Source organism: Colias croceus, chromosome 21 (assembly GCF_905220415.1).
Source record: "Colias croceus chromosome 21, ilColCroc2.1".
Classification (NCBI taxonomy): domain Eukaryota; kingdom Metazoa; phylum Arthropoda; class Insecta; order Lepidoptera; family Pieridae; genus Colias; species Colias croceus.
Genome location: NC_059557.1, coordinates 2,362,616 through 2,379,096, shown reverse-complemented (window position 1 = coordinate 2,379,096; position 16,481 = coordinate 2,362,616). Strand labels below are relative to the sequence as shown.

At 31.7% G+C, this 16,481-nt stretch overlaps 1 protein-coding gene across 1 annotated transcript; it reads right to left on the bottom strand.

The window, feature by feature from the left end:
* Positions 1-9,479: 9,479 nt before the first annotated feature.
* LOC123701240 (probable protein phosphatase 2C T23F11.1) lies at positions 9,480-16,481 on the bottom strand. Its single transcript, XM_045648651.1, has 9 exons — positions 16,209-16,481; positions 15,934-16,124; positions 15,515-15,612; positions 15,025-15,174; positions 14,312-14,492; positions 13,744-13,835; positions 13,102-13,275; positions 10,435-11,015; positions 9,480-9,804 (listed from the first exon to the last, which is right to left on the bottom strand). Exons 1-8 carry the CDS (start codon positions 16,220-16,222, stop codon positions 10,920-10,922), a joined length of 996 nt encoding a protein of 331 aa, XP_045504607.1. The 5' UTR covers positions 16,223-16,481; the 3' UTR covers positions 9,480-9,804; positions 10,435-10,919.

The window sequence follows — 16,481 nt, the reverse complement described above, 5'->3', positions numbered from 1 at the left end:
TTTATCTGTGCTATAAGACGTAACTTCCAAAATTATGGAAGTACCCTGTAGGTTTTGATTCCTGGCGAATGTCGAAATTTTCAGCAGAAACGGCTGTATCTTTTTCAACGTGTTTGCTAGTAGTTTGATTTATTCACAACTGCATGAGACAATAGAGTTGAGTACCTACTACATATTCAAAATGAATTTCAGCAAGATGAAATTCTCCTCCACGCGTTCATGAGAAAAATGGTTCTAGAAAGGGAGGCAATTTCGAAATCAATCGCTTGACATTGATCTCTTTTTCCACCTATTAATATTGATAATTTTAATTTAACGCTGCCTCTGAGCGATTATTTTTAGGTTTCCAACATGGCTCTTCAAAAAATTAACTCCTGTTCAGATCAGGTAGCGTTGGAAATTGTAAAAAAAATCATTTAAAAATACTATAGTTAGAAGGATGAAATTCATTGGAAAATAAAACCGGCCAAGTGCGAATCGGACTCGCGCACCGAGGGCCCCGAACAAACCTACTTTTTATTATCTTGTAACTCTTAAATGTATGTTTTAGCAATTTTTCCTTTATTTGTGCTATGAGACGTTGCTTTTAACCAAATTTCAAGACTCTGTGTTCACGGGAAGTACAATGTAAGTTTTGATTCCCTTGCGGATGTCGAAATTTGCGATAATTTTCAGCATAAACGGCTGTATCTTTTGACTGGGCTAGCTTAACAGTTTCGAGTTTTTCACAGCTTGGAGGGACTGTACCTAAATTTATTTGATATAAATTTCAGCGTGGAGGTATCCACGCGTTCCTGAGAAAAAGGGTCTTGACAGACAGACAAACTTTAAAGTTATTAAAGATATTTTTTTATACATATTATTATTATTATGTAATTAATATTTTTTATTTTTTGAAATGATTCCTCTATCTGTGCTATAAGATGTTGCTTGTTGAATTTCAAGGTTCACGGGAAGTACCTACCTTGTAGGTTTTGAATTTTGATTACTTTGCGATTAACTAAATTTGCGAAAAATTTCAGCGTTTAAGGCTGTATCTTCTGATTGCGTTGACAAAGAAGTTTTATTTTTTTTACAAATTAAAGGTATTATAGACCTGAGTGTTTGATGTGAATATCAATTTAAAACATGTCAGCGTTCATGAGTAAAGAGGTTACAGGTTTAAAATTATAAAAAAAAATTGTTTATATAATGTAGGTAATTGAAAATTCATTTTTTCGCAATTATTCCCATATCTGTGGTATAAGATGATATTCTGTAGTTTCAAGACTGTGTTTATGGGAAGTACGTTAACGTAAGTTTAATTTAATTCTATGTCAACACAATTAGAAGAAATAGCAATTAAAACCGCATATTCTGAAACTCGCACTACTTGCAAGAATCAAAACCTACAAGGTATTTCCCGTGAACGCAGAGTCTTGAAATTTGGTTAAAAGTGGGTTAAAAGCAACGTCTTATAGCACAGATATAGAAATATTTACTAAAAGCAAAATTTTAAGGTACAGCATAATAAAAAAAATAGGTCAATTCGGAGCCCTCGGTGCGCGAGCCCAACTCGCAATTGGCCGTTTTTTTATCCTAATTTTACCGAATTTTCTATCGTTATTTACCATCTATTAACGTGATATTTAAACTTGAGCCTTATTTCGTAAGAAAAATTTTACTATTTTATATCTTATCCACGAACATTGAAGCCATCGCAATCAAAATATACAGCCGTTTATGCTGTAAATTATCGCAAATTTTGAATTTCGCAAAGGAATCAAAGCCTACAAGGTACGTAGTCTTGAAATTTGGTTAAAAGCAACGTCTTATAGGACTGATTAAGAAAAAATTGCTAAAAGCAAAATTTAAAGACACAAAATAATAAAAAATTAGGTTTGTTCGTAGCCCTCGGTGCGCGAGTCCGACTCGCACTTGGCCGTTTTTTTTCCTAATTTTACTGTATTTTCTATCGTTATTAACCATTTATTGACCTGATATCTAAACTTGAGCCTTGTTTTGTTAAAAAAATTGTCGATATTTGAGGTTTTGTGAGAAAAATGTAATAGCAAAAGTTATAAAAAAAATATTGTAATTAGTAATTACCTACAACTTTTCCATTAAACATAATTCCGAAGTTAAAGTTTTTTTCGAAAATCGAGAAAATCTGTATTTTTGTCCTTAAATCCCGACCCCAGATCGACCGTAAATAACTTTTCCTCTAATTTTTGTTATATTCTCTTCCATTTATAATTGGTTTCATGGTTCTATATTACTTTTATGTTTCAAAAATTAATAACAACTAATTTAATATTAAATTAGTTGTCCACTTAGGTCGTGGACCTAGCCCAGGGGGGGGTCATGACCCCATGACCCCCCCCCCTGGATCCGCGCTTGGTGCCAGGGGGGGGTCACATAGTCGTGGTCAATTTACAAAAGCTATATTTTGATAATTTAATTGATACGTAGATTAAAAAAAAAACGGTCAGGTGCGAGTCGGATTCGCGAACCAAGAGTTCCGTACAAACATTTTTAATTTGAAATTTATGCTTTTTGCAAATTTTCCTTTATCTGTGTAATATAAGACGTAACTTTCTACAAAATATCAAGATTCTGTGTTCACGGGAAGTACCCTGTAGGTTTTGATTCCTGGCGACACTTCAGAATGTTGATAAGCATGAAATGTATGTTTTAGCTATGTGGCCACACTTTATGGGCTATGTGGCCTGATTTAAATGAATTTTATGTATTATTATTTATTTATTATTTATTTAGCAATTTTTCATCCATCTGTGCTGACATTGCTTTCAATAAATTTCAAGACTCGTGTTCACGGGAAGTACTACAATATAGGTTTTGATTCCCTTGCCGATAATGTCGAATTTTGCGAAAAATTTCAGCATTTACAGCTGCATCTTTTGATTGCATTGGCTTATACGTTTGAATTTTTCACAGCATCAAGGGACCGTAGACCGTAGGATTTCGACATTAGCAAAGGATACCTGCAGGGAGCACCCTGTCCCGTAAACACAAAGTCTTGAAATTGAGTTAAAAAGTATCGTCTTATAGCACAGATGTAGGAAAAACTGCAAACACCCTAATTATTTAATTAAATTAAATAAAAATATATTTTTTTAAATAATTTTAAACTTACAATCCCTTTACTCATGAAGGTCTACATGTATTAAATTGATATTCACATCAGAACTCAGGTCTATAATAACTTAAATCTGTGATTTAATTCAAATTCTATGTCAACGCAATCTGAAGAAAAAGCAAATAGAGCCTCATATTCTGTAACTCGCAACTACTTGCAAGGGAATCAAAACCTACAAGGTACTTCCCGTCAACACAGTCTTGAAATTTGGATAAAAGCAACGACTTATAGCACAAGATAAAGAAAAAATTCCTTTAAATAAAATTGTAAGATACAACCTATTAAAAAAATAGGTTTGCTCGGAGCCCTAGGTGCGCGAGTCCGACTCACACTTGGCCGATTTTTTGTCGTAATTTTCTATTGTTTATTAAAAAAAAAAAAATGCCATTTTATGTCTTATCCACGAACTGGGATATTTCGATATTTGAGGTTTTGTGTGAAAAGTGTGCAAAAGTTGTAGTAAAAAAATTAATAACCTACTATAACTTTATTCCGCAGTTATAGGTTTTTTCAAATATCGATAAACCTGTTTTTTGCCCTTTAATCACGACCACAGGTCGACCCTAATTAACTTTTCCTCTAATTTTTGTTATATTCTCTTTTGTTTGTAATTGATTTACCTAATTGTTTTATATTACTTTTATGTCTCAAAAGTCAATAAAAACATTATGTTGAACAGTATTAAGTTGTAAATTTAAAAAAGATAATATTAAATTAGTGGTCCACTTAGGTCGTGGACCTAGCCCAGGGGGGGGTCATGACCCCATGACCCCCCCCCTGGATCCGCGCTTGAGACACCGATCTCGAATTGGATGATCTGAATCTACCTACATGATCTATTATAACATCTTTTCCGTTATAAGAAAAATGCATTACCTTCAGAAATCAGAAGTAGATACTACTAATGCGATCATGAAAATTATTTTATCAATAGGTACTTACATAGCCTGATTAGTGATAAGCTTCTCATAAGCGCTAGTTTCGGCTCGAAATAAGCCAGCTCGAACCAGGGAAGTTAGGAACCTACCACGCCCGCACAGAAAATCGGCGTGAAATCACAGATTAAATAACTACGTGAAATGTGAATGTTAGGTAGGTACTGTGCTTGGGCCAGTTCCAGAATCCCGTATCCTTTTCCTTACTCTTCCTTATGCTTCATTTTATAACTTTCGTCAATCCTTTCATTAGGTATCCCCCTTCCCTTTTTACGTCGTCAATCCATTTGTAAGGTCTGCAATGGATCTGACGCCAACTGCAAATGTTTTTGGGCGGTTGTAGCGTCAGGCCCCACAAATTCAAAATTCAAAATTCAAATCAGGCCCCACAAATTCAAAATTCAAATTATATTTATTTAACACAAGTTTGCAGAGGATGGCATATAAAATTGCTAAAACACAGTCTCCAAGTTCATTTTCATAACATTTGAGCCAATGTATTTAGATATTTATAGTCGCGTGATATTCACGTGCGCTTCTATTCACGGATTAAGTGTATCCGATTTCAATATCATACAGATAATGTCTAATGAGTTTAAAGGATAATATTATGTATGACATAAACATAATACTATGTAGCGTACGATTATGGTTTTCTGAATAATTTTACACAGAATGTATCAAACGGAGACCAATGATTTGACAATTTTTAAGCATAATAATTTAATATGTACTTACTGGGTATTTTTGTTTGAAGTGCAAGTTTGCGTCATGGCAATACCGTTGCGTAATGAAATAAGGCAACGATTTTGGTATCTTTGAATCTTGCCAAAGAAGTTTCACTTCTGACACGTGTGCTCGGCACACACGCTCTTTTTTCATTCATTTATAAGAATTGTAATAGAATACAACTGAAAATTAAATAGGCACCAATTAGAAGAAATAAAACAAACACTCAAAATGTACAACTTTATTTTAAAACCATTTACACACCTTTACATTATTTACGTACACACTTTTAACTAACACTGATTAATTAGACACTTAATTATAAACATTTACTATTGACTAATGCCTATTTTATTCCCTAATTGATGATTATTTGGTCTAACCACGTCGAAAATACGACTTTTTGAATTGATATTGCGTTGTATACTTGTAAACTTGGCTTATAAACAAAGAAACTCGCTTTTAAAACAAAAAAAAATATTTCAATCTAGGAACTCGGAAAAGTTGACATGACGACACTATTCTTCTTCTAATATATAAAAATCAATGCCACTTTTCGTTGTAATTCCATAACTCGAGAACGGCTGAACCGATTTCGATAATTCTTTTTTTATTATATTCCTTGAAGTACGAGGATGGTTCTTATGTAGAGAAAACGTTAATATGTACCACGGGCGAAGCCGGGGCGGACCGCTAGTAAATTATAAAACTGAATTTCTTCCACATTTTAAATAACCCAAGAATAATAAGTCAAAGGGCGCCAATTCATGAAATATTACATACTTAATGCTTATATTCTATTATTATATTTTCTACTATTATCTATTATATTATTTCCATATACTTATTTAATATTGACTTATTACTAGGAAAATTAATTTATAAGCTAACGATAAATTTCATAATAACAATATAATTTTTAGCAACGTAACTAGTAACAGTATCTGCACTAATTATAATTAGGTACTTATAAATAAAATAACCTTACAATTAACACATAAAATGCAATAATCATAAATATAGTAGAGCCATTTTAATAGGCAACATTTGACAGTTCAACTAAATTCAAAAACGTAACCTAGTAACGACGACATAGAATAACATGATATTTCGTTTTGTTAGATCTGCACATTTGCTTAACTTTTTTCAATTATGATTACATATTTATAATAATAATGAGCGATAGAAGTAATTTTAAGATTTCATTTTACTGATAAACCATTCTAAACATAATGAACAATTTCTGACTTGAAGAACTGACGTCGCTACAATTTTGTGTCATTAAACCTTTTTTCTTTTTAAATACCAGAGATGTAACTCTTAAAATCGAAATCTAGATCTAGAATCGAATGCATTGATTACTTGTGAATAAAAATCATCATAAATTAGTAAATTCGATTGACAAATGTTTCAAATCCGTATCGATTAATTCACTTTAATCGATGTTTTTAAGCAGGTTACCTCTCTTCGAAGATAAAATTGATAGACGTCAAATGTTGCCTATTAAATTGGCTCGACTCTTAGATTACAAAATAAAGTACAGATGGAGCATGACAACCGCCCGTCGCCCTTGTCAAAGAAAATACGAAATCAAAAACAAATACGTCGCTGCACCAGTGCTATAGCGCATAAAGTGTCATGCAATACGTCAAAAAGGGTTTGCAATTTTAGTAAAAAAATGCCGTCTTGTGATAATAAAACGCTGTAAAATTTGTTCCCGAAAACAAAAAAAAAGATAAAACATCGTTTCACAGGTTTTCTGTAGATTATTTGGCTGATTTATTTCTTTAATACGAATAATAATTTTACAGATATGAAGGAATACAAAACTTCAACGTATGTTGCCAGTATTTTGAAAATGAATTTGCCATTTTTATAGGTAAAACGGTAAAATGGTTAAAAGATCTTCAGGGTAATGCTGTTGGATTTTTCGATCGTGAATGTGATTATTTGTATAGTGCACTAAAGGTTCATGATAATTATTAGATTATTTTAATAAGCATAATAATTATTTTGTTACTTTATAAAGCTTAAAAACGTCATAGTCGTTTTCGCTAGCGATTTAATTTATGTGAACTCCATGATGGATATATGATGTCCCGTATTCTCGACTAAAAACTACCGATATTCGTATTCATATATTATGAAAAATAAAAAATAATATAATTATTATAGTTAATATTGAAACTTTTTTTATGTAATTTATTTAATAAAAAATTGAATACAATTATTTTGTCCATATATAACTTTAGTAGGCAGGTACTTTATGTAATAAAAGAATTTAAATAAAAATTAAAACTTGACTTCCCTAATAAAAGAATTTAAATAAAAATTAAAACTTGACTTCTCATTTATGTATATAGCCTACGTCACTACCGCCACTATCATAATAATTCAGATCATTGCAATGAAACCTCACAACTCAAAATCGGTCCAACGGTCTATACTGCAGGGCGTGTCAAAGAAATATTATGCATACATCCATAAACTCGAAAAACATAACCCTCTTTTTTCCGTAGTCGGGGAAAAATTTGGGAAATTTTTCAATATCTGGCAACATTACACGCACACAGAAGCACCGTGTACGTACAGTGCAGCGGCGAAATGACAGCACACATAGCTTTATTGAAAATGACGATAAATTATTCGGTTTAGTTCGGCAACGCTCCATCTGTCTTTTATTTTGTAATCTAAGGCTCGACTATAGTAGAATTTAGATAATAGTGAGACTTGTATATAAAGTGGTTTCTAGACGACAATGCAAGCATGACATTCTTATACTTGAATAATTGTCATGCCGCATGATTAATTTCATCAATCAGCTGCCAGAGTTTGCATGTCATTCATTTCAGTGATTTCAATCATAGACTTACGGTGCATTTATATCAAACGAGCGAATGCTCATTCTTACCCCCACTATATCAAACTCTTTTAGTGTAAATAGACGTAGCGCATTTTTTTTGTTGTTCTTATTGCGTTCGAAAAGATTCTATGCAAGAAGTTCTAATACTGAACAACACTGAATACGAGTTTTCGTTTATACTAAAAGATCACGAAAGCATGCTCTTGCTCTAGATTATAGTTCGTTTGATGTAAATGCACCGTTAAACGATCTAATGCATGACACCACGTGATGCATGTTATGCCGCAATACCTTCTAGGAACCACTATAGTTACTTATTTTAAAAGTATTTGACTAGGTGAATTATATGGAGAAATTGCTATAGGCCATAGGGCTATCATAAAAGGGTTGAGTATTAAAATTGCTACAGTAAACATGATATAAATTAAAAACCAATTTGGCACGAGAAAATGCAAATAAAATAACTTCCTATAATATGACATCATTACAGTACAAATATAAAACTACTATACAGAAAATCACAAAAATATTGTTGAAAAACTTGCCTTATAAAAGAATATCTTCTAATACGTAAAGAGGGATTATTCTTGCATTAATTTTAAATCATTTGATTGTATTAATATATTGAAAAAGTAAATTCACAATTATTGCTTTATTGTTAACAGTTGTTTTAATAAAAAATAAAATATATATTTTTTATATTGTTTACAAATAATGATGCCATATTGCTACTGAATCTACAAAAAATAAGTCTTTAATTTTCTGTAGAGGTAGATTAATTCATTTATTCAAAGTAGGTATGTTAAACATTCGTTATGAGCAGCGACATAATTTTTATTTTAAGAATATTTTATCAGTATATCGTGTATTTACTGTTGTACTAATAATAATACAGTTTTTGAAATGATTTACGAATTTATATAAAGGATTGTATCGCTTTTAAAAAAGGTATGCACTTAACTTCAACTACAAATCCAAATTTTAAACAAGCTTAACATTTTAAATATAACCAAATCAATAACAACATATTTTTAATACATACAACATTTTGACCATAGCTTAATGATCTTTACAACATTATGACCACATGACAATGAAAAAATGAATAGAGTTTAATGATGACCATAGAGTATAGACTATGTTCATTTGTTTTTTTTTACCTATGACTATAATTTTAAAATATTGAAATATCATTGTGCATTATTATTATTATTCTTATCCAGTATCAATTAATATTCTCACCTGTATAAGGACTAGGACCACTTTAACTGAAAATTAAATCGAATATCAGCCTTAAAATATGGAAAAATAAAATCAGTATGGACTAGGCAATTTATGTCTTGACTATTTGCGACTGATGGTATGGTGAACTTTTGTTTTTCAAGTATTTATTTAATTTTATTTATATGTTTATTGCATTTAAACGAAGTGTAGCAACACTTCGTTTCGATTTGGCGCGCTTTTTTCAAATCATAAAAATACAAAGGTTCTTTCATTATAAAATATACAATATTACATTTTTAACTTTATAATAAATTACTTCAGGATAAAATTTATGATTTACACTTACATTGTTTTACTTTACATTGTTTTTGTTCCCATAAAATTGTGGGTTTGATTAATTTCATTTTAATTGTCCAAAATAATAATACATTTAAACGTCAATTAATAAAAAATAAATGTCATTCATTAATATTTTTTAATTAATAACTTCTGCCTTCCCTAAGGCTGGTTGCAGAGCTTGTCCGCGTCGGTCCTGACGATACGCATCAACAATTGTATGACTATGACACTAATGCGCATGACAATACTCGTGCGTATGGTCGGTCTAGCTATGAACGGTTTTATGAATTTCCATACATATGACAAGCGCGACTGACGTACGCACTGATGGTCGGTCAAGCTCTGCAGCCTAAGGCTCGAGTGTCCTTTGAAGGTATTTAAATTATCAATTATTTGCCATTTCTATGACCATTACTACTCATACTTTTTAGTAAGTATATTTTTATACCCAATAAATAAAAAATACATTACGACTTAATCTTTCAAGGTTTCCTTGCAGTGATAACAAATATGGACTGATGATGATATCTTTTACTTTGCAATAATTACAACTACCCTTACCAATAGTTTCACTACTATAGTCCTTTCCACCTAAGATGATTTCTGTGACACATCGATTTTTGACACGTGTAGAGATGTCTATACTGAAATCGTATCAATTGTTTCCGATAATCGATAATATTTTATATGGAAATGAAATCGATTTGAATAAAGTACCAAAATTAGTTTTTTCGGTATTTCGCCAACAATTAACTAAGGAAACTTAGCAAACAACAGCAAAAAAAAGTCAACAATAACAATTAGTAACAATAACAGAATACCACGTAAAGTATCAATATAAAAATGCAACTTATATAGAAGGCTGAGGCACTCGTACAGACGATTGACTCGATTGACAAACGATCACAAGATGGGCGCCGATTTTATGTTTTCCAACTCTATGATTTTTCAACGATCCATTTCATGTACACGAATTGCGTAGGTATTATATTTTTGTGTTATTTTATTTTATTTTTCATTATATTAAAATAAACAATACTGTTTTTGATTTATAAGCTTAAGATGTTTCATTTTTATATTTTTGGTAATAATGCCGCCATAAAATAAAAATATTATGCACTAAAATTATTTTTGCGTTTTAAACATAAAATACGTAATTCGGAACACGACGAAGTGTCACAGGAATCATCCTACGTGAAAAGGACTATAATGATGTACCCTTTAATGATATTCCTGCCATAAAATATTGATTGAATATACTGACTAGATAGATAGTGTACCCTGTAACAGCTGTGTCCAAAAAGCGACAACTACGCATGTGTGCGTCACAGCTTTATCTTAGATGAGTTTATTATCGTTGTGTGCGTGAGAACTGGGCGGACGGGGTAATATCAGCCAATAATTGGCATAAAAGTTTTGACATTTAATATCGTACCTTTCCTTTTATTCATATACTAGGTTTCCGAATAAAATAAACTCTTTATTTTCTTTTAGAAAGAAATGAAAAATTACTTAAATTAGTTGAAGGCGAAAGAAACAATACTGACTCAATAGATATCGAAATACTTCCATAAACAGGGCCTAGAATTAGAACTACAGAATCTATCTAGACAGACACGAAGGGCAAATATTCTTTACTACTACAAAAGTCCACCATAATTGACGATTGTTTATAAATATATAATTTAATTTACTTCAAATCTTCTTCTTCGTCTTCCACGTACAAGAGATCTTCCATGTTCGCCATAAATTTGTCGTTTAACATTTGTTCTGCTGGTAGTGAGCTCTGAAAATATAATTTTATAAAGTACTTTCATCCTAAAAGAAAAGACTTATTAAGTATGTATTATCATATAATACGGCGTCGAGCAGACGTTGTGTTGCCAGATTTTGAATTTACTTGTACAATAAAAAACGATATAAATTATTATTATTTGATAATAAGAACCTTGTGGAACAGTCTACCCCATTCTGTATTCCCGCACGTGTATGACTTAAATTCCTTTAAAAAGAGAGCCTACATCCATCTTCGACAGCCGGTAACAGCCTCACAAAGGTAACTTTGTCAGTGCTCATGGGCGGTGGTGTCACTTCATTAGGTGATCCACCTGCTCAGTTACCTGCTCTTACATAAAAAAAATAAGATTTCATACAAGGTCTACCCTGATGTGTATAATATCTGTTAACGTCAATACATATTGTTTCTGAATAACATTTCTTATCCATCTGTTCCACTGATCACATTTTAAACACACAAGTAAACAGAATATTGTTCACCTTTGCGTTGAAAATGTTCCCAGTTAAAAAAATGGTTGTATCGATAGAATTTCTTGTCATATTATCTTACCTTTCGTAATGAAAAATACATCCATTTATATAAAGCATGAGTAGAAACTTCTATGGTTTTCATTTTAACACAAATAGTATTGTTAGAAGTAATTACCACACAACACCAAGTTATTAATTATATTTAGCTAAGACATTCAATAAAATTAAAATTTGATTTAAAAACGAGCGTTAACCCACACCAATAAAAAGCACAGGAAACTAAGACACAAATAAAAACAACAAATGATTTTTAAGCAATTTATTTACAAAATTGTAGTGTTACCATGCATTACAAGCGGTTTAATAAATTAAAAAGGGTGTACAAAGTGAAAACAAGTTTAAAGTGACTAAATTTTTTGTATCTTGCCTGTTTTAAAAAAATATTATAAACCTGTATAATATAACAATTATAAAAATTTGTGACAAACATTATTTTCTCTATACCATAGAGAATATTAGAAACTAATACTCTATGTTGTCTACTATAAAGTAATGAATTGTCTTTGGTACAGTTTTTATCATATTAGGCGAATTTTAGTCACTTTAAATTATTAATTAATTTAGCAAAATAATAATAATTAGTCACATGCATGTTAAAACGTCGAGACAGTAATTATTTTTCACTTCAATATTTATAATCTAATAATAAATGAATGTTTGTTATATCGTTACATTTTCTATTTTAATACAGTATTACAAATAATAACTCAAAACAATACCATAAAAAACTAAGACTAAAGTCATTTTGACAATCGAAAAAGTAACAAAATCATGTGAAAATCGCATCGAATCGCATTTGCTTCGTGTATATTTCGATCAAACTCAGTTCAATTTATTTCAAAACCAATGAACTAACTTTTAAATTTTTATAACATTAATGATCACACATCCACACCTCACTCTTACAGAATTTTTTAAAACAAGTTAAATTTAATATCACAATATGAATCCCAGTTCCAAAATCTCACAGACAAACATACAAAACGATTTTATATTGACATAATATGATTATTATCAATTAGGAAAAACGTCTCGAGCCCAGAGTCCAATATTTGTTGGGGCGTTGAGTGTCGAGGTACTTGTATGGTGTCTGCATTGAAAATTATACGTTAGTACACTGTATATAAAGTACATTTTTGAGTGAAACATAATTGTAATAACCTACAATTTATCGAATCGTTAAGATAACTGAACTAGTAAAAACTCATTGTAAAATATTGTGTTTGAGTTTGTGCAATTAAAAAAATTAATGACAATTATAAAAGCAATACCTACCTAGGTATAAATAGCTAGAATAAAATGAGTGGGTCAATGAGTGAGTGTAACTGCGTAAGTAGATGTAAGTTAGTGAGTGAAGGTGTTAGTGAAATTTTAGTAGGTCATGAGCGAATTGTTAATTTATTTTATATTCATAAACATCATACATTGATGCATAAACAACTAGCCAAAACCACCAATTACAAAATAAATAAATACAAAAAGTGTTATATTAAAATACATTAATTTATACCAAATAAAACTAACCGACTACTAAACAAACTCACCGTCTTATCCTTAGTGGGGAAGGGCACGAGGCAAACGATCACAACGGTCATGTTATCGCACCCGATGCCGCCCGTGAGGCAGTTCGGCGCGAGGCAACGTTGCATTAATGCCTCGCATACTGCGGCTGGTTCCCAACCAGCCACGAGACGTGCGCGGCAAAATGATACTACTTCCTGGACAATGAGATAGAACGATTTGATAAAAGGATATAGACAGAATGTAACAAGAAAGAGAAATACGCGTTATAACGCGTATCTAACTCTTATAGGAGGGAATCAAACGACTTTCTAGATAACTCATGGATTAAACTATCATTAAAAAAAGTGTTCACCATTTACAATAGCAGCAAACAATATAATGTCCGTTACATTATAATATTGTAGTCATACCATTACCACCCTTTGTAACAAGGATGATAAATAACGTTTTCTATATTATACTAGCTGCTCCGCGCGGTTGCACCCCCGTGGCTCCGCTCCTGTTGGTCGTAGCGTGATGATATATACTCTATAGCCGAGATTAGCGCGTTCAAACAAACAAACAAACGAACTCTTCAGCTTTATAATATTGGTATACACACATAATTAGTATATTTAGTATAAAATATAAATGCTTCTTTCTACATAAACTACGATACTCACTTCATTAGACAACACCTCCCAGATACCGTCGCAGGCGATAACGATAAATTCCCAATCGTCGGTCAGCGTTCGCACTTGAACGTCTGGATATGCTGGAAGAACAAAAAAAAATGTTAGATAATAATTAATAATTAGTTATCTAAATTGTTAGATTGAGACAAAAAAAGTTAGATAATTTATAGATAATATTACTCATCTATAATTTTTTTTCCAACCTAACCCTGTCTCCTCTTTGGCACGAGAAAGACTAAAAAAATTGACCATTGTCATTGAGGAAGAACGCAGCTTTAATGAAGCAATATTAAAAAACCGACGATCGACTTTTTTTAATTGCTTTGAATTGGATAGTCGATACAAACAATCACTTAAAATTGTATTGTGTATGACTGATCTGTAATAACAAATGTCTAATATTTAATTAGATGATAGTTATAATTAAATACGATTTTTAAGTGCCTCAAAAGCTTACAAGAATTACAAAAAAAATGTTTTCGATGTAGAGTTCAATTTTTATAGCTTTAAATTCCACTTCAAAATATAAAAAAATGGGAATAAAACTGACACTAACCAGTAACAATCTGATCCCGCGGCGACATCCTATAATTCCTCTTGAATATATAATCCCCCAATGCCCTGGATAGGGCCAGGTTCCCATTGACCCTGTTCAATTGGACCCAGCCTCCTCCCGCGGTGATCCTTTCTAGCTCCTCTTTGTTGTTCGGCTTGTGGTCGTAGGAAAGTGACTCCACCTGTTATAAAAATATTAAGTAACAAATTTGGAGAATAATATCACTACGTATTATAAAATAAAATCATCTGTAACGTCTGTCTGTCTTTCTGTTCGCGATAACCCAAAAAACTATTGCATCGATTTTCAATCTGTTTTCACAAATGGATAGCGTGGTTCTTGAGGACGTTATATAATTTGCTAAGTTCTACAAAGCGAGCGAAGCCGCGCGCGGAACGCTATATACTATGATAGCCCGCAGTGGGGATATTGTTTCAGTTTTTGTGACATTTTTGTTGCTGTTCTTCTATTAGTCGTAGCATGATGTTATTATTTATATCCGCAAGTCCGTTAAGCGCATCGATCAAACAAACTCTTCAGCTCTATAATTTGAACATAAATTTAAACAACAATATATTAACATCTAATTTTTTTCTACCAAAATTCAGTTTTCCATTTTCTTTCAGTTCAAAATAAACTTCTGAAAAAAATTGAGAACCTCCTTTTTTCAAGTCGGTTAAAAAAATAATTCAAAATTAAATTTAATCACTCACCGCGCCGCCAACACTAGCCACGGCCCTGGAATCGCCCACATTAGCGCAGTACAGCGTATTATCCTTTATGAGGACCACAACAGCCGTGCTGCCTGCGACTTTCTCTTGCATGTTCTCTTCTAGCATGGCTTGGTCCAGGTCTAGAAAGCCCTGGAAAGGAATTGTATTATGCCATATAAGTAAAAAGGTATAGATAGATGACCAACACAATCTTCAAATATTTTCAAAATGAAGATGTGCTAAAAGACGACAGAAATAAATTGTAGTTATTTAGCCACATTTTCCTGGAGCGCTGATATTATATTTTAAAGTGTTATTGTATTGTTATTTCTACAAAAATATTACAAAGAGAAATGTATTTTTGTATGTAACAAATAAACTCAATTTCTTTTTTACTGTTTTTTTTATATTTACATGTACGCAAATTAAATACTTCTACATACAATTTCATTTTATTTTATTTTTAAAATAGGTTTTAGTGGTAGCTTACCTGTTTCATGGCTTCTTCAATATTCCCCAAATGATATTCAGGCCTGGCTGTGATGAACTTGTGCAAATGTTTCCCCGCATATTCTGCTATGTTTGAACCTGAAATATATAATTGTTTTTATGTATTTATGTATAGACTTTAATAAAACGAGTAGATAAATAAAAAACGAGAATACATAATTAAAACTATCCACAATCATGTTATACATGTTATAATATACACAATCCATTGTGTTGATTGAAACATTAATTTATATTAAAATAATAATAAATAAATAATCAATCGTTCATAATGCATTAAAAAATAAAAGTAACGCGTTCTGCCGAGTACCGTGTTTAACAATTCAATCAAATCTTGCAACAAAATATTAATAAAGAAGAACTAGTAATTCTTATAAACAGTACAAAAGTTCATCATACCCCCATGCCCATCATAAACCGCAAAGAACGCAGTCCCTGGATCATCAGGCAGAGACAAGATGTGAGTATGCGAGTCGTCCATAGACACTCGCCACCCCTGCATGCACGAGGAGCCCACGAGGTAGCGGGCGTCTTGGCATGTCGACGACTGCTTGTCTGTTACGGGCTCCGAGAGGGTTTGACCCATCACTCTGTGAGATCATGTACATTGAAATTTAAGAAATGATTAATCATGAAGCAGGTATCTACCGATCCTTCAATATCGCTTAGCTCACCTGTCAATCAACATTCCGCCCTTCAGTTTATTGTGAGTACCCTACATTTTTATGTTATAAATTTTGTTTTTATTGAGATTTATTATTTAGAGTTAAATAATAAGTTTTAATTAATTTTTAATATCTCTATTTAGCAAGCTTCACACATTACTTATGTTCGGTTGTGTGTATAAATCTAAAATCATGATTTATATTATATGCTTCTGTATTAAACATTGATTAAAAAATAATAGCTATATGTATAATTACAAAATCAAAATGCATGTCGTTTGT